Source organism: Abrus precatorius, unplaced genomic scaffold (genome assembly GCF_003935025.1).
Source record: "Abrus precatorius isolate BTA unplaced genomic scaffold, Abrus_2018 Scaffold6, whole genome shotgun sequence".
Taxonomy (NCBI): domain Eukaryota; kingdom Viridiplantae; phylum Streptophyta; class Magnoliopsida; order Fabales; family Fabaceae; genus Abrus; species Abrus precatorius.
In genome coordinates, this window is record NW_020874406.1 from 21,649,494 (window position 1) to 21,669,593 (window position 20,100).

The 20,100-nt window shown below is 29.7% G+C and overlaps 1 protein-coding gene across 1 annotated transcript; it reads left to right on the forward strand.

The window, feature by feature from the left end:
• Positions 1–9,702: 9,702 nt before the first annotated feature.
• LOC113868725 (single-stranded DNA-binding protein WHY1, chloroplastic-like) lies at positions 9,703–14,548 on the forward strand. The gene is made up of 7 exons (XM_027504566.1): positions 9,703–9,944; positions 10,144–10,244; positions 10,371–10,475; positions 11,975–12,069; positions 12,553–12,623; positions 13,398–13,501; positions 14,192–14,548. Exons 1-7 carry the CDS (start codon positions 9,740–9,742, stop codon positions 14,309–14,311), a joined length of 801 nt encoding a protein of 266 aa, XP_027360367.1. The 5' UTR covers positions 9,703–9,739; the 3' UTR covers positions 14,312–14,548.
• Positions 14,549–20,100: the final 5,552 nt, after the last annotated feature.

Sequence of the window (20,100 nt, forward strand, 5' to 3'; positions counted from 1 at the left end):
TATGTCGGTTGTCGCTATGGGTTATTTTACTAATCAAAATATGCCTGAAGACACCATTGTCTATATTCTCGTTGCTGGTTTTACTGGCCAACTCAAAGGTTGGTGGGATAATTATCTCACTGAAGCTGATAGAGATAACATCCTCTCTGCAGTTAAAATTGATGATAAGGGGAAAACCATTGTTAATGACAATGAGCGTCTCCCTGATGCTGTGTATACGTTGTTATACACAATATCCCAACATTTTCTTGGTGATCCTTCTCTTTGGAGAGAAAGATCAGGAGAACTTCTTTCAAATCTTAAATGTGAATCTTTAGAAAACTTCAAATGGTATAGAGACACCTTTATGTCTAGGGTCTTAACCAGGGAAGATTGTAATCAAGCCTACTGGAAAGAAAAATATCTTGATGGGCTTCCTAAAGCTTTCGGAGATCTTATTAGAAGTAAACTCCGAAGCCGTTCTCCTACTGGAGAAATCAATTATGATAGTTTTGATTATGGTCAGCTTACTGCTATTATTGTTCATAGCGGTATTAAAGCCTGCCAAAAAGATAAACTCCAAAAACAGCTTGCTAAGGAAAAGGCCTTGAGCAGAAAAGAATTAGGTTCGTTCTGCGAACAGTTTGGTCTTCCACCTTGCCCCTCCAGTAAGAAAAAACATGCTCCTAAGAAAGAGGCTGTTGATTCTTACAAAAAAACCCTACAAACGCAGATACAATAGAAAACCTAATTCCAAGAGTCACGGGGAAAATATCATCCCTACAAATATTCCCAAAAAGCCCAGAACAGGCATAACCTGTTATAATTGTGGAAAGCCTGGCCATATTAGCAAATATTGCAGGTTAAAGAAAAAGATTAGTAGCCTCAATCTAGAGCCTTCTTTAGAGGACCAGATCAACAATCTCCTGTCTAATACCTCTGATGAAGATTCTGATAAAGAATCTGAAGAAGAGGTCAACCAAATTCAAAATGATGACCAAGTTTCCTCTTCTAATAGTGATGATACTCCAGAAGTCAATGTTTTAACAAAAGAACAGGATCTTCTTTTTGAAGCTATAAGTTCTATTTCAGATCCTTAAGACAGAAAAGAATTTTTAAATAAATTTAAGGAGGTTTTAGAAAATAAACCTAAACTCAAAGAATATTTTACCTCAAACAAATTCGACATTACAAATATTTTTAAAAGACTAGAAAAGAATTCTAGTATTAAACCCACCACTATTCAAGATCTCCAGATTGAAATAAATAGTCTTAAGAAAGAGATCAGAGAAATCAAAGATCAACAACAAATTCATCAAGTTATCCTTTCTCAGTTAGATGATGAATCTGATATTGAGAAAGTAGAACTTCCTGAAGATAATGATTCTGTAAAGGTTGATTCTGATAATTTAGAAGAAACCTTTATGTGTTTGATCAAAAAGGTCAAAATACAAATTTTTTTTATTAACATCAGAATCGTTATTGATGATTTTGTTCTTGATACTTTAGCCCTTTTTGATACAGGTGCTGATTCAAACTGTATTTTAGAAGGATTAATTCCTACCAAGTATTTTGAAAAAACTTCTGAAAAACTCAGCACTGCTAGTGGCTCAAAGTTAAAAATAAATTACAAACTTTCCAAAGCTGTAATTGAAAATCAAGGACTTAAGATAGAAACAAACTTTCTTCTTGTGAAAAATTTAAAAAATGAAGTTATTTTGGGAACACCTTTCATAAAAGCTCTTTTCCCTCTACAAATTTCGAAAGATGATATATCTACTCGTCATTTAGGGAAACAAATAACCTTCAAATTTTTTAATAAACCTTTTACAAAAAATATTAATACCATTCTAAACAAAATTAATCAGATTAATTTTCTAAAAGAAGAAGTTTCTTTTGCCAATATTGAAAAACATTTATGCAATCCTTCGCTTCAAAAGAAAATCCAATCTCTTTTAAATAAAATCCAAGTTTCTATATGTTCTGACCTACCCAGTGTTTTCTGGAATAGGAAAAAACATATTGTCAGCCTCCCTTATGAATCAGGATTCAAAGATACCTAGATTCCCACTAAGGCTAGACCAATCCAGATGAATGAAGAACTTCTTCATTATTGTCAAAAAGAGATCAAAGATCTCTTAGACAAGAATCTTATTAGAAAAAGTAAGAGTCCTTGGTCTTGCTCCGCTTTTTATGTTAATAAGCCAGCTGAAATTGAAAGAGGTACTCCCAGGCTTGTCATCAATTACAAACCCCTCAATCAAGCCATTCAGTGGATTAGGCATCCTATCCCCAATAAAAAAGATCTTCTTAACAGACTTAATTCTGCTAAGATCTTTTCAAAATTCGATATGAAATCTGGGTTTTGGCAAATCCAAATCTGCGAAAATGATAGGTACAAGACTGCCTTTACTGTTCCCTTTGGGCATTATGAGTGGAATGTTATGCCCTTTGGTCTGAAAAATGCTCCCTCTGAGTTTCAAAAAATCATGAACGACATTTTTAATTCTTATTCAAAATTTGTCATTGTCTACATTGATGATGTTTTAATTTTTTTCCCAATCCATTAATCAGCATTTCAAACATATAAATATTTTCATCAATGTCATTAAACAAAATGGTCTTGCCGTTTCAAAATAAAAAATTAGTCTCTTTCAAACCAATGTCAGGTTCCTTGGACATAATATCCACCAAGGTACCATTATTCCTATCAGTAGGTCCATCGAATTTGCTGATAAATTTTCTGACAGAATTCTTGATAAAACTCAATTACAAAGGTTTTTGGGATGTCTCAATTACGTAGGAGATTTCATCCCCCATCTAAATAAAGAGATTTCAGGATCTGGATTGTAGAATGAGTTATAATTGAAGGATCTTTATGGTCTTTGTAATGTTTAATGGAAATAGAGATCGCCTCTGAAGAAGACATGGAAATAGATTTAGCCAGCCTAAACTCTATACTCCAGTCCTTCAACCAAACCTAGAAAACAATAACCAATAAAACAGAAGGGACCCTTGACCTTCAAAAAGGAAAAAAAAAATCCTCAAATCCTAACCATTATGTAGCCAAAGGAAAATTTTCCTCAGTTATTCAAATGGAACCCAAATTTTGGGACAAAAATCCATACAAAGCTATCACCAAAGTCTTCCCACCTAGATTCCATTTTAGACCCTATGCGGCAAATAGAACCAGACAATTTTATGAATTTATCTTAGTGGATTCAGATTCTGTTTCCATTAAACATTACAAAGACCATAAAGATCCTTCAATTATAACTCATTCTACAATCCAGATCCTGAAATCTCTTTATTTAGATGGGGGATGAAATCTCCTACGTAATTGAGACATCCCAAAAACCTTTGTAATTGAGTTTTATCAAGAATTCTGTCAGAAAATTTATCAGCAAATTCGATGGACCTACTGATAGGAATAATGGTACCTTGGTGGATATTATGTCCAAGGAACCTGACATTGGTTTGAAAGAGACTAATTTTTTATTTTGAAACGGCAAGACCATTTTGTTTAATGACATTGATGAAAATATTTATATGTTTGAAATGCTGATTAATGGATTGGGAAAAAAATTAAAACATCATCAATGTAGACAATGACAAATTTTGAATAAGAATTAAAAATGTCGTTCATGATTTTTTGAAACTCAGAGGGAGCATTTTTCAGACCAAAGGGCATAACATTCCACTCATAATGCCCAAAGGGAACAGTAAAGGCAGTCTTGTACCTATCATTTTCGCAGATTTGGATTTGCCAAAACCCAGATTTCATATCGAATTTTGAAAAGATATTAGCAGAATTAAGTCTGTTAAGAAGATCTTTTTTATTGGGGATAGGATGCCTAATCCACTGAATGGCTTGATTGAGGGGTTTGTAATTGATGACAAGCCTGGGAGTACCTCTTTCAATCTCAGCTGGCTTATTAACATAAAAAGCGGAGCAAGACTAAGGACTCTTACTTTTTCTAATAAGATTCTTGTCTAAGAGATCTTTGATCTCTTTTTGACAATAATGAAGAAGTTCTTCATTCATCTGGATTGGTCTAGCCTTAGTGGGAATCTAGGTATCTTTGAATCCTGATTCATAAGGGAGGCTGACAATATGTTTTTTCCTATTCCAGTAAGCACTGGGTAGGTCAGAACATATAGAAACTTGGATTTTATTTAAAAGAGATTGGATTTTCTTTTGAAGCGAAGGATTGCATAAATGTTTTTCAATATTGGCAAAAGAAACTTCTTTTAGAAAATTAATCTGATTAATTTTGTTTTGAATGGTATTAATATTTTTTGTAAAAGGTTTATTAAAAAATTTTAAGGTTATTTGTTTCCCTAAATGACGAGTAGATATACCATCTTTCGAAATTTGTAGAGGGAAAAGAGCTTTTATGAAAGGTGTTCCCAAAATAACTTCATTTTTTAAATTTTTCACAAGAAGAAAGTTTGTTTCTATCTTAAGTTCTTGATTTTCAATTACAGCTTTGGAAAGTTTGTAATTTATTTTTAACTTTGAGCCACTAGCAGTGCTGAGTTTTTCAGAAGTTTTTTCAAAATACTTGGTAGGAATTAATCCTTCTAAAATACAGTTTGAATCAGCACCTGTATCAAAAAGGGCTAAAGTATCAAGAACAAAATCATCAATAACGATTCTGATGTTAATAAAAAAAAATTGTATTTTGACCTTATTGATCAAACACATAAAGGTTTCTTCTAAATTATCAGAATCAACCTTTAAAGAATCATTATCTTCAGGAAGTTCTACTTTCTCAATATCAGATTCATCATCTAACTGAGAAAGGATAACTTGATGAATTTGTTGTTGATCTTTGATTTCTCTGATCTCTTTCTTAAGACTATTTATTTCAATCTGGAGATCTTGAATAGTGGTGGGTTTAATACTAGAATTCTTTTCTAGTCTTTTAAAAATATTTGTAATGTCGAATTTGTTTGAGGTAAAATATTCTTTGGGTTTAGGTTTATTTTCTAAAACCTCCTTAAATTTATTTAAAAATTCTTTTCTGTCTTGAGGATCTGAAATAGAACTTATAGCTTCAAAAAGAAGATCATGTTCTTTTGTTAAAACATTGACTTCTGGAGTATCATCACTATCAGAAGAGGAAACTTGGTCATCATTTTGAATTTGGTTGACCTCTTCTTCAGATTCTTTATCAGAATCTTCATCAGAGGTATTAGCCAGGAGATTGTTGATCTGGTCCTCTAAAGAAGGCTCTAGATTGAGGCTACTAATCTTTTTCTTTAACCTGCAATATTTGCTAATATGGCCAGGCTTTCCACAATTATAACAGGTTATGCCTGTTCTGGGCTTTTTGGGAATATTTGTAGGGATGATATTTTCCCCGTGACTCTTGGAATTAGGTTTTCTATTGTATCTGCGTTTGTAGGGTTTTTTTGTAAGAATCAACAGCCTCTTTCTTAGGAGCATGTTTTTTCTTACTGGAGGGGCAAGGTGGAAGACCAAACTGTTCGCAGAACGAACCTAATTCTTTTCTGCTCAAGGCCTTTTCCTTAGCAAGCTGTTTTTGGAGTTTATCTTTTTGGCAGGCTTTAATACCGCTATGAACAATAATAGCAGTAAGCTGACCATAATCAAAACTATCATAATTGATTTCTCCAGTAGGAGAACGACTTCGGAGTTTACTTCTAATAAGATCTCCGAAAGCTTTAGGAAGCCCATCAAGATATTTTTCTTTCCAGTAGGCTTGATTACAATCTTCCCTGGTTAAGACCCTAGACATAAAGGTGTCTCTATACCATTTGAAGTTTTCTAAAGATTCACATTTAAGATTTGAAAGAAGTTCTCCTGATCTTTCTCTCCAAAGAGAAGGATCACCAAGAAAATGTTGGGATATTGTGTATAACAACGTATACACAGCATCAGGGAGACGCTCATTGTCATTAACAATGGTTTTCCCCTTATCATCAATTTTAACTGCAGAGAGGATGTTATCTCTATCAGCTTCAGTGAGATAATTATCCCACCAACCTTTGAGTTGGCCAGTAAAACCAGCAACGAGAATATAGACAATGGTGTCTTCAGGCATATTTTGATTAGTAAAATAACCCATAGCGACAACCGACATATTTTGGAGTTTGGCAATGATATTATATTCAGATAATCCATCGATATTCCAAATATAAATATCATTAGAATTGAAACTTTGAATAAAATCTTGTTTATCTTCTAAAATGAGGTCAGGAGCAGTAGCTCTATTATAATAAAGCTTGGATGAATTTTTCCAATTGTTGATTGGATTGATGGCTAAAACAGAGTCTGTTTCAGAACAATGTTCTGAATCAGCCTTGGAAATAACATTAACAGTTTTAGCAAGAGACCTAGTCCTGAGTTTAGCACTAGATTCCTCAGAAGGTTGAGGAGTGTCGGGAATAGTAGTAAGGATGCTAGTAATTTTACTAAGCAACTCATTCTGGTTTTCCTCATTCACTTTGGCTTTTTCTTTTTGCCTGAGTTCTAAGATTTTCTGCTTAGCTTTGGCACTAATCTTAAAAGGTTTAAACAGAGGTTTTTCTAATTGTGGTTGGGAGGATGAAGAGGCTACTTCTTCAATTTTTGGTTTGACAGGATTAACAGAGATTTTTTCTCCCAAAACCTGAAAGTATTTATTGGTATAATTGGCCTGTTCCATAAGGCCTTGGATGTCATGAGGAGTGATAGACTCTTCAGGGTTTTTTGACTTAAAAGGAGTGGCAGTAACAGGGTTACCGCCTCAAATTGGGTAATTGGTATTGAGATGTGGGTGGCAAATCACTTTGGACTATTTGTCCGTCTTTGATTTGCCAGGATATAACATTAGCAGAGGAGGTACTAATAACATCCTCTTGCCAAGGATAATCAATATTATTATGAATGGTATAAGCATGATACTAATCAAAGAATGGGATGTTTTGTTTGACTTTTTCGAGAAATTGGTAGAATTTCTCTTGGATATCATACCTATTTTTTCCCTTATAATTTTGAAAGAACCACTCTCTTTGAAGTTTCCATTCCTCAGAGTAGAAATCTTTCCTAAGGATTTCCTTATCTATAATGAATTTATGAAATAACATCATAAGACTCATTAAGGGAAGAGTAAGTTGGAGATTGGATACTCTGATTTTCGTCTTCCTTTTCAGAAGTCTGGTAAACATTTCTAGGAATCCTAGAAGAAGTGTCTAAACCCTGGAGATTTAAAGATGGGTCATGATTAACAGACCTAGGAATATCAGGTCTAATATAAGATCTAGAAGAAAAGGATCTTCTAGCAGAGACAAAGTCAGATCGATTACTATAAGCATCGATCCTAGAAGAGAAAGAGTTTCTCCTATCAAAGGTTATTTCAACCTTTCCAGAATTGTCCTGTGAAATATCTTGTATTTGAGGAGCAGGACAAGGAACACTGGGTGAGGCTTTATCTATAACCCATTTTTCTGGGAGAGTAACCTCATCCCATTTGATAATTCTAGGTAAAGAAACATTAGCCTTTGTCATATCAGTAATAAACAAAGTAGTTTCTCCTTTTTGTGGCTTAAGAAGGACTCTATAAGCACAAGAGTTCATAACCTTATACTGAATCCTATAGATTAAGGCTGCGGGAATAGATCCCTCTTTCATGTCTAACCCATGAAAGCAAATATTGAGAAACAAGGAGTCTAGGATGTGTTCATCCATAAGACTCACAGTTTTGTTGGGAAAACAGTTAAAATAAATCGGACCTTGACCGAGACAGGTTTCAACTGTTCCTATAAGAGAATCATCAAACTTATTATGACGAATATCTCTTAGACAAATTAAGACAGCAGCATCTATGCCTATGTCTATCAAAGGTTTAATTGCTACCTGTACACATCCTATGTGAAGGTATTTGTATTTTCTCTTATGGTCATTGAGAGAGGATTTAGACAGGAGATGAAATTCTTCTCCTATACCTTTTCCTAAAGGGATATTGTTTTCAACAGTCTTGATAATGTAATCAGAACTGTTTTTCTTGGGTTGATCTTCAGGAACATATAATGTATCCTGAGGAATGACTGGGATGGTCCAGTCATCCATACTTTGATTGATCTCTTCAAAACGAACTTCTTCGTCGAAGAGGTTGTGTTTGGGTGTAATTTCAGGAGAATGTTTCTCTTGGTCATCAAAGAGATTGGTTTTAGTGGGAGAGGAGGATGAAGAACTAGAGCCAGAGCGAAAGGAAATACGAGAGAAAGAGCGTAAAAGTCTAGACATGATATAAAAACATCTTGCTCATCACCCTCATCTGGTTCCGTAACAATACTTCTGTTAATTATTTATAACTGTTTCAACAGGATCTGGTTATTTGTGAACTTTTTTTTTTTTTTACTTACTTACAAAATTCTGAAAAATTCTTTCACTATAGCCACCAGCTTCTTATGTTCTTAGTTCCTTTTGAATACAGCATCGTCAAATTAGCCTTACTTCCCTTTCAACCATACGGGACTTACTGCTACAGCCCTATTCAAAAGAACAAAGAACTGCTGTACTTCCAGTAAAAGATTTTCATAAAACATAGAACTATACAAAAGCAATATTTCAGAACCATTAGTTCGTGGCGTTGTTACAGACAGGGACGACCATAACTGGTCTCACCCGAAGGGCCTGTCAGCTGTCCAGCCTATAAACCATGGTTACAGAAATTTCATAAAGAAATTTAAAGTCCAGATCCAGCAGAACATAGCCATAAACAATTAACAGTTATATTCCTATATATATATATATATATATATATATAGTACATTAAGTTTAAATTTTTATATTAAGTTTTATTACATATTTTTTAATTAAGATAAAAATTTAGAAATATAAGTTATTTTAATTTAAATATAAATTTTAATAATTCTTCCTATGCTCATATGTTATTTTTCTGCATATATAAATTTTATAATATAAGTATTTATCATTTACAATTTTTATAATGACAATATTTATTTACTTTTTAAAATATAATAATTTTTTAACTGATTTAATAAATTTTATAAGTGTTATTTTTTGTAATTATTTTTTTAATTTAATAGTTATTATTATTGTCATTATATATATATATATATATATATATATATTGCAGTAAGTTTAAATTAATTTTTTTTAAAACATATATTTTTCTTTTAATTGATTCAACAAACTGTGTGAATGTTATTATTTTTTATCAATTTTATGTATTTACTATAACTTTATTTGTTGAATATAAGATGTTTTTAAATAAACAAAATATGTTTCTAAAATAAAACTAAAATATTTACTATTTATATAATTTTAAAAAATAAATAAAAAATATAAATATAAATTTTATTAATATAAAATATTTATAATTAATATTTAAATAATATTTTAAAAATTATTTATAAAATTATATAAATATTATTATAATTATTTAATAATTATTAAGAATAGAAAAATATATAAATTAATTTAATAATAAAATATTTATATTTTTATTAATATTAATTTTTTTTAACAGACTTTGTTACTAGACTTCAAGTCAGGAAAACTACTTAAATAGGTCAGGTCAAGCCTAAAACAAAGTCTTTAACAGATAACTTGTTAGGCTCAGGCCTAATAATTATATTACAGACTAAGCTTGTTTAGAGTAAAACCTAACCTGTTTTAATCGCTAACCGTAACTCTTTTTAAAGGCATATTTGATTGTTTTAAAAAATTAAAAAAAAAATATAAATAAGAGAGGATAGAAATGAAAAGGAAGATGAGGGGAAGAAGATGATGTCGCAGCTTCACTCCTCCATCACGTTTAAGCGAACCCACCCTCTCACCACTCCAAAGTTCACTTCTTTGAAGCGCAACAACGTTACGTTTAACACAATCACCTTCTCCATCACACTTCCATCACTCTCTGTCAAATGCCACAGTTCCCAACTCATCCAACCCAAACCATTCCCTTCACCACCACAACAACGTTCTCCAGGTACACCACTCTTATTCTTCAACAACAAAAGTTCTTTTTTTAAAAAAGGAAAATCAGCGTTTTTTTCCCGTTTCTGATGTCAATAATTAGTATGGAATAATGGGTAAGTTAAGAAAGTTGCTTAGAACTGATGTTTCATGATAAATGATGACACTGATTTTTGTTTTTTTTAATATTCTGGGTTTGTTTGTGTGTTCAGTTGGGGAATTGCAGCGAAAGTTTTATGTGGGTTACTCCATTTATACAAGGAAGGGTGTACTCACAGTGTCTCCTAGACCTCCGGAATTTGAAACAAAAGATGTATGCTTTTTCTTTTGGATCCTTTGGTTCTTTCAATTGGTGAAGGAGGAATCAATGTTCGGAGTTTCTGATGTTTGTGTGTGGAATTGTTTAGTTATGTAAGATTGTGGTGTTTTTGTTTTGCAGTCTGGGGCATTCAAAGTATCTAGGGAGGGTTATCTGCTCCTCCAGTTTGCTCCTTCAGATGGTACTGATGGTGATAGGCCCCAATATGATTGGAGCAGAAAGCAGGTAACTTCTGCTTCTTCTGTAGATTCTATGCTTAGTATCTCCTCTCCCGAAAATGTAAGAAATTGTTATGTATTCTTACGGCCTATTTGTTTTAAAGTTGTGTAAAATTGATTTTAATAAAATTAATTTTGAATTGTTGAATGTAACTCGGATATGTATCCAAAATAATCTCAGCAATAGATTTCACTTTGGAATGTTTGCAATGGTGGGAGGAATGATTATTACTGTCAAGCATGGCCCTTAGGTTGTGTTTGGATGTGGGATTTTAAAATTTTAGAAAATATGAAAGCAATAATGGAAATGCTTAGAGGGAGAGTCAAGTGTGAGAGGAGTTATGAATGATAAATATAAGAAGTTAAGCATAATAAAGAGGATTTAAAATTCATTTTAAAAACAAGTCATTTGAAATTCTTTCTGTTTAGCATAAAAATTATCTTGTTAAAATTATATAGTATTTTAATTTATTTATTTATTTTTACTATTCAAATACATGAATTGTAGAAATTTTAAAATGCCCCATCCAAATACAACCTTAGAGTGTGCTATGCCAAGTCCACCAAAATCATGTGTGGACAAAAATGACTTGTTAGATTATGTTTAAAATATAATTTAATAAAATTTAGAATGAATCTTAACGTATGAGAGTATTACACCGAGTAACTTAGGATTTCACCTAAAATACAACTAATCTTTATACTTCGGAAGTTCTGGTTAGGTGGTTAAAATTCCTTGCTGTTTGTTCTCTAAATACAAAAATGTAGTGACATTTATATTTATATATCCCTCTGGAGACGACTCTAGTAGTCAAACTGTGTTATTTTCACTCTCGGGGAACTTTTGTTTTATTGGAAAGTATGCTAGTTTGATGGAAGATACTGGCAGTCAATTTTTTTTGTATGTAAGAAATTAGTGATGTAGATAAGCAAAAATTTAATGCGTAGAGAGAAATCCGTGCAGTCGTTGGACTTGAGTTTGAATGGGCCTTGCTTGAGGGTGTTCAGCACAAGCTCATTCTGTAAAACTGAAATTTTATTTTTCATGTCTATGTTTATAATTTTGTTCATGTATGATGAAATTAAGGAAACTTTTGTTATTCAATGAGCCTTGGTTAAGACATTATCAACTGATATCATTGTCCATTGACTCCATGCCTCTGTATATTTGCCATTGCCTACCCAACTGAATGAATTTTTTATCCATTCTTTGGGAAAAATAAAGATATGATTTCATTGTTCCTTTGAGACAGTTCAGTTGGTAGTAGGGCCATGGGACATGCAAGGGGTATGCAGGTTCAAACCTTGCAATGCACACTGTCTCTGTTTCTCTCTCCCCTCCTCTTCAGCAGACCTCTTGTGGGCTACCCCCAAGGCCCATCAGTTATGGTCTTTCCTTTGAATAAAGAAGAAAAATCGATATGATTTCATTGGAATTTATGATTCTGTTGAATGTAGTCTTAGAGTTTAAAACGTGAGGTAATTGTCCACTTTATTTGAATGCAGATTTTCTCACTGTCAGTCAGTGAAATGGGAACTATAATTGGCCTTGGTGCAAGAGATTCTTGTGAACTTTTTCATGATAGTTTTAAGCAAAAAAGGTACTTTCTATGCCATACCTTTAATTATTTTAATGAATCCAACACATAGCATGTCAACATATTGATAAGGTTTTTTTATTATTGCTTGCTTTATCTTTAAAAATTGAATTTCCTTTTTATATGGGAAGGGGGATACAATGATGTCTTCAAACCATGGAGCATATGAAATATGACCATAGATGTGGATTCATATATATTAACTAAAGGTGTGTTTGAGTAGATAGTTTAATTAAGCACTTACTCAATAAACTCTTACCTCATGAGGGGGGTTTATGACATAAATTTAGTTATGAAACTTCTTGAAATGAGTTGAAAGGAGTTTAGTTTAATAAACTATACCAAGTTTATTGATATAAGCTAAACAATGCTTATGGAAATCATAGCTTGTTTTTATAAGCTTTTCTTGTTGATTTTTGTTTCCATAAGTTGTGCTGCTACGATTTTATCCTTTTAAAGCATATTGTAAATTGTTTTGTTATGTAGTGAAGTTGAAGTCAGAAAAGTTTTGAAAGTGGAGCCACTTCCCGATGCTACTGGACACTTATTTAACTTACGTAATTCCCTTTCTTCATAAACTTTTATTACTGTTTTTTTATCAATTTGATTTTGTCTTCATGTCGTCTTGAAGTTGTTGGGATACTCTACACCTGGGTTGATTAAGTACACTATTTTGTATAAATTGCAAATAGCTTGCTTAGTGATGCAATATTTTAATTTTTTATGGTGATTAGTCTTGATAAAATAAATTATCTTATTCATACTTATGCTAATACCCACAATTTATCTGATCAGTCTTGATGTAAACATATATGCTATGTTTGAATGAAATTGAAAATAAGCAGAAAAAAACATAAGTAGAAAAGAAAATGATGAGAAATGAGATAAGAAAGATTTGTTTGGATGAATAGAAATAAGAGAGAAAGAATTGAGACAAATTTCTTTTACTTATTTAGATAAATAAAAAAGAGAGTAAAAAATTATAATAACAATAAAAAATGTATTTTAACAGATAAAAAATAAAAATTTTAATGTAATATTTTTCGTTAATTATTTAATTATTTTTTTAATATTTTAGTATTATTTGAAAAATTATTTTCAATAAAATATAAAAAATTAAAAGACCTGTGTCCCTGTCCCACTCAAATCTCATCATTTCGTGTGAGAAAATTAAACATTGGATGATAGATTATTTACCATTCATATTAGATAAAATACCTAAACAAATGAAAGTTTTACTTTCTTACATTTTTCTATCCCTATTTTATTTTTTCTACCAAAACAAACAAAGCATTACTTCGGTTCTGACATTGTTGTGTCAATTTTCAAAGGTGTTGAAAATCAAAACAAGCCAGAGAACATGGACGAAACTCAGGAAAGCATCTATATACCTGTTGCGAGTGCAGAGCTAGCAGTTTTCAGGTCAATTTTCAATGTATGATCTCTCTCTCTCTCTCTCCCCCACTAAAATTCAAGGGTCGATACAACCTTACGTACTTACATTAAAGACAAGTTCATTTTGGAAAGGCTTTTTCTAAAATGGAAATGGCTGATCACTATACCAGAGAAGAAGAAATCAAATCTATCTTAAGGAAATCTTCAAGGTTTTTAGAATTTTTGCTTTTTGTCAGACAATTTATTTATAATTTGAAATGAAAAGTTCCTAGTCATGTTTATTCAATATGCCAAATATAGCACTTAAAAACAGGTTGTTCTACTATATGTTTCTTTCTTTCTTGATTTTGGCCCTTTCTGCACACAACTTGATTAATATTTGGGGATTGTTATTTACATCACATTTTTTTTTTACCATTCGCACTACCCTTCTTTTCTGTGCCTTCCAAAATTTAATTTTTGGAAGTATGTCTAACACTTTATGGAAACTAAATTTCAGAGGGTATAAATTTTTGAAGTGACCTGTAAATGACTTTGAACACTTTTGAACTGTAATTTTTGAAAGTTATTAAACACACTTCTAAAAATTAAATTCCAGAACTAACAATAAAATAGCGGTGTAAATAAAAAAAAAAAGAAGGCAATGCAAAAAATAATGTCTTAGAACATGTTTTCTATTTTTAAAAAGGAAATCAAATATGCTCTTAATATTTGGTGGTTTTGAATGCAGTATATCATGCCATACCTTCTAGGTTGGCATGCTTTTGCAAACTCCATAAAGCCAGAGGTATTTAGCCGAGCAAATACTGCCAACCCAAGATTTGCAGCAGATTACGAATGGGACAGATAGACCCACTTGTGCAATGTGTAAAGACTCTTGGAAGTTACAACCCCTCTTCCATAGCTTCTCCACTTTGAAATGTGTTTAATCACTTCATTCTGCTAGCTTAGAATTGTTTGAGAAATTTTGAGATATCATTCTAAGAGTACTCATTTCTAATTTAATTATTTACTCATTATAAATATTCATTTGCTCCACTCTCAAGTCCATCAACAGAAGAGAGGTGAGGTCGCAGCTTTTGCTGATTTACCTTCCCCCTCCCCAAAATTTGAAATTTGATTTTTATTTAGTTTAAATAGTAATTTCTTTTAAAAAATTAAGTTGAAACTAATTTAAGACGTAAATTTATTAGGATTAATTAGATATGTAGATAAATAGAAAAATATAACAAGAGGTTAAGCATGCTCAGAATGACAATTTTAAATGGGCAAAGCGAGATACAAAATTTTATAAATATAAACATAAAAGTTTATGTAAGATAATATAAAAGTTAAATACTAATTTTTCTCTTTAAAAATTAAAATATAATTAATAAAAAGGGTAAATAAAAATTAAACTAATTGCAAAAAGAAAAAGTGTAATTTATGTACTACTTGATTTACATCGAGAATTAATATACTACACCATGCACATTTTTTATTATCAAATTTATAATTAAAATTAATTTAAATATACATCTCAATAACGTTTAATAGTTTGCAACTTTGCATTTATTTTTAGCCGAATTTAATTTTTTTATCCAACAAAAGTTAGGAGTTAAATTCTTAATTCATTTTTTTCACCCATTGTGAAATATAAATATTTAGGTTTAAGATTTTTATTTTTTAAAAATCTTTCTCCCGTTGCCTTCAAATTTGCGTTGGAAGAAGTGGTGGGGGGGGGGGGGGGGGCCACACTGTACAATCCTGAATTTAATTAAAATATGTTCATAATATACACATAATTTTGGTAAATTTATATATTTTAGCTATAATAAAAAAATGCAAGGTAAACCTTGTTTAAAGTCGTGTGCAATTGATGTTAGATTATCAACTTAATTAAACACAAACTAGTTGGTTTTTCTTTAATTAGTTATATTTAAGAATCTTAATAATGCATCAAATTAAGTCATGGTCTGTAGCATCTTGCATTTTAATTAATCTACGATAAGTTGAATTCTCTCATATTTTGTCAAGTAGATTGTTAAGTAATGCTAAACATTCTTATTGACGTAAGGTCACAAAGACAAATTCCATCCCTTGACCTTATTAGACTGACTTAACTAGGTTCATATGAATTATTAATTTTATTAATTAAAAAATATATTTAGGATAGTTTATTTCCATGATTATGAGAGATTATTGAAACGTATCTATTCTTTAATCATACCCATAATTTCATGATTGATCTTTATTTACTTATATTCACTAAACTTAATGAAATACATATTATATCTATATATACAGATGAAAATATCAATATGTTGCTTACATTCTTTTATTGAAATTTGATGTTATAAAATTTTGATATGAAAGATTCAACGTGATGTCAAATAACTAGATAACTTGTGCTTTTTAACCTGTCTCGGGCAATATTTTTTTATCATGTAAAATTATATCTGAATGTGTAAAAATTATTAAATTTGATTTTGTTATTAAAGCGGTCATAATAGGGAATTGTTTGGTCAACTAATGGATTAATAGTTATACTGATTAAATTTAAGGTAAATTCAATTAATCTACATCCATTTGTATATTATTAAAGTTTGTAACTCTGTTTGCACAAACGGAAAAACAAACGAGCTTTGAAAATTTAGTGTAGAGTATTGTTGATTGTGAAAAAAAAAAAGGGTTATGATGTTAGGGTTATTATTACTGTTACCTTTTTGACCTGGATCCATTATATAGCAATGTAACCAACGTACATCTGTGACTTATAATGATTATTGTTGTTTAAATTTATTATTAGGTTTTAGGTTTATCTATATGTATAAACATTTTATAATAAATATTAACATCAATTTTTATGATTTTTTAAAACATTTAAAGATGACAGCATTTCATTTTAAAAAATAAGTATTTATTTATTACATTAAAAATAATAAATAAAATTATTAATTTTATTTAATTAAAATCAGTGATAAAACTATATGTTAACAAAATCAATAAAAGCATTATTAAAGCTTAAACATGTGGAGAAAGTCTAACTTAAAAGAAAATTTTATGATTTAAGTATTATATTAAAATTATTATTATATTCAATGTGAGACTCATATTTTGTTTAAATGATATATTATATTATATAAAACAATAGAAAGAGAATGAGTAGCTTCATATATAGTATGTACATGGATCCACGCATTGCCGGCCCTGGAGACCTGCATTTTCTTCCATGCAGCTGCAGCCTCTTCAAAGCATGGAATGGCTTTGAAAATTAGGGAGTTATTATTCTTATCATAAAGTTAATTAACTTGTTGGAATAATTAATTAATCTACTAATGCTGATCATGCCTTGAGCAACTTAACTGGATCTTAATTAATTCCTTCATCCATCAATTACTATCAATATATTTTGTTTTTCACACACATTAGAGTCAAATGCTCCTACCAACTCTTTGATTAATTAATTTATGTAATATATATATACACTCTTAAGGAATTTCAGATCTATTTATTATATTAGTTGATATCAGATCTATTTATTATCTTTTACTAAATAAAACATTAATTATTATTTAATCGTATAAAATAAAAATAAAGTAAAATTGCTAAATGTCACATAAAATAAAATAAAATAAAACCAGTATTATTTGTTCGCACAATTTGATCAACGTGCACGTTGAGTAGTTAGACTCAAATTTATTGTCAGAAATAGTAGAGAGAAAAAAAAAAGCATTTTTACTTTGAAAGTATAATGAGAACAGAATCTTCAAATACGCAAAATTCCTAACCTAATTTACAGCAAAGTCTTACGTCACCCTTTGTTTGGACGGCAAATTTTCATTTTCTCAAATTGTCAAAATTTTACTTTTAAATTTTTATGTATCCACAAATTTTATTACTTAAATGAAGATAAAAAACAATTGGGAAAATTTATTTTTTTTAGTTTGTCTTAATTATTTTTTAATGTTGTGTAATTCATATAATCGACGTTATAAAGTTAAATAATGTTTTATTATTATAATATATTTAATGTTATTTTTTATGTACTGTTAGTGTTATTTATATTAAAATTTGAATTTTATTTTAATAAATATTATATATTATTAAAAGTAAAAATCGTATTTAAATTAACAAATAGAATAAATAACATTTAAAAAATTCAACTAAATTTTACTTTTATTATTATTTTTCCACTCGTTAAAAAAAATTTAAACATTCTGACACCTATTATTATTTTTTATTATTATTTTACTTTTGAAAACCTCCGTACCTAAATTGAGAAAAGGACTACAATAAACACCTATTCTCATTTTTTTTAATTTTCTTTTTGTTCCTTCAATAAAAAAAAGTACCTTAGTAAAAAAATTTATTATATCAGAAAGAGAATATTATTTTAGAAAATAAATAATGTTTATTTTAATTAAAGATATAGAAAGATACAACTACAGTAACGATAAAATATAAATCCTAAAAGAAACTCAGATAAATACGCATGCGCAATTTTCTTGTTACTTGTATATACTCCCTCCCAATTGGTTTTATCACTAATCATTTATTATATTTAAAAATATACCTTAAGTATTTATGATTTAAAGAGTTTTTAATTAATCCATTAATGTTAATATTTAATAGTATTTGGGTATCACTAATAAATGATATTAAGAAAATTATTTGAAAATATTATGCACTACATACTTTTACTTACTTAGAATCACATTAAATAATTTGTCGTGTTTTGTTATAATAAATAAGTTAAAATTAGATAAGTAATATAAGTATGTGCACTATTTTCCAATCACTTTCCGATTTTGATGCAGTTATCAATTTTATTTCAACGCATAATTAAAATTGGCGTCTCAATAACAGATATTATATTATTTAATTATTGGATGATAATAGCATCATTATCTATTGTATATATATTTTTCATTTAAGTTTGGTCTCAATAAATACTTTTTGATAAAAAAATTTTTTATCAGGCATAGTATTTTTGGCAAATACTATTGTTTAAGTTATTATTTGCACTACCATATTATTATCTACTTTTAAAAAATATTTTTATAGACTTACGTATTTTAAAAATTAATTTTAAATTATATTTTTATGTTTACATTTTTTAATATTTTACACATTTATCATAATGAGAGAAAATAGTAAGAAAGGCTGTATTTAAAAGTCAAAATTATTTTAATATTGATATAGAAATATTACTTGTATCGTTCAATCTACATGTTACTTTTTAAATGAAAAAGAAAAAGATTAAATAATAAATTATGATTAAGATGACCCTGAGAATGTTGACACAGACTTACAGTGGTAAAAGGAAGTTCATACAAAGCGAAATTGAGGAAGCATATATGCATAATCTTTTGTCAAGTTGATGAAATGCATGTGGTTAACTTTGAGTGGCATGTATGGGCATTTTAAATTTGTGACATTTTTCTCTGATCAATCTTCAAATCTATTCTACTCCACGGATGAGTTCTCTATCTAATAATTAAAATGTCTCTCCAATCTCTTTCATAAACGTTGAAAGGCAGAACTATAACATATTTTATCTTCATCTAACAAGCCAACTAGTATATATAATATATATAAAAAAGTAGATATAATTCTTGTTTCTTCTTATATATGGGCTATTGACATTTCAGTGATCAACATGCAAGGCAAAGCCTCTCCCTTCTTTGAATTTCAGCTATATAATTGAAGTCAACATCTCTTAAGGCTTTACCATATAAGAAGCCATGCTCATATAAGAAATTTGTCGCCATTGAAAGATGTATATTTAGGAAGCACTTCTCGGGAAGATCATATAGTTATGGGAGAGCATAATAATAATTTCTTGGATTCTGATGGCGATGAAGTGAGTGGCAGCCAGAAGGTGATTTCCTTTACCCTATATATATGTACCTTTAATTCTGTGTGAATGAGTTTCTTTTCTTACATGAGCTTCATGAAATTATATGCATATTGAGTTCTGAATATCTGTATTCTGTAATTAGCGTTTCAACCTTTAAAAGGTACTTTTACTTTTGATTATAACACAACCACACGTGGCAAGAGTGATTGATCTTTGAATATTCTAAATTCTCTTTTTTTTTCATAATTTTTGTAATTAATTAGTAAATGAAGAATGTTATATATAGATAATAATAACAATAATAATAATCTATAGAATAATAAGAGAATTATTATTCTATAGAGTATAGATTGGTGCGTGCGTGCATGTCTCGATTGGCGTAATTTATTGTATAGATTCATTGAATTTTGATCTATAACTGACCTCAACATTCAAAAGAGAAATAATGTCTTTGGAAGATCATTCTCCTTTTTCTATACAATCGAATTTTGGTCATATTTCCCCTTATTGAGTCAAACATGTCATACTTCAAATTAAGTGCATGTGTTAAGTGAGAACAAAAGATTTACATAAGGACTTTCACTCTTCAAAAACAAATGAGTTTATCTAAAAACTATTATAATAAATTAATCATAAAAAAATTATACATTATTATAAACACTTACATATATTTCTATCGTAATATTGATAGTTAAATTTTTATTAACAGTAAAAAAATTTCACTTCTTTAACTGTATAATGAAAATTTCATATAATTTTATGAATCTCACTTTGGTTAAAATAAAATGTTTAATGTA

What these genes read in the sequence shown, in the direction of transcription:
- LOC113868725 (XM_027504566.1), top strand. Translation starts at nt 9,740, where the DNA reads ATGATGTCGCAGCTTCACTCCTCCATCACGTTTAAGCGAACCCACCCT. An exon ending in CGGAATTTGAAACAAAAGAT is followed by an intron (nt 10,245 to 10,370) that starts GTATGCTTTTTC and finishes TTTGTTTTGCAG; the next exon opens with TCTGGGGCATTCAAAGTATC. An exon ending in TTTTCAGGTCAATTTTCAAT is followed by an intron (nt 13,502 to 14,191) that starts GTATGATCTCTC and finishes TTTTGAATGCAG; the next exon opens with TATATCATGCCATACCTTCT.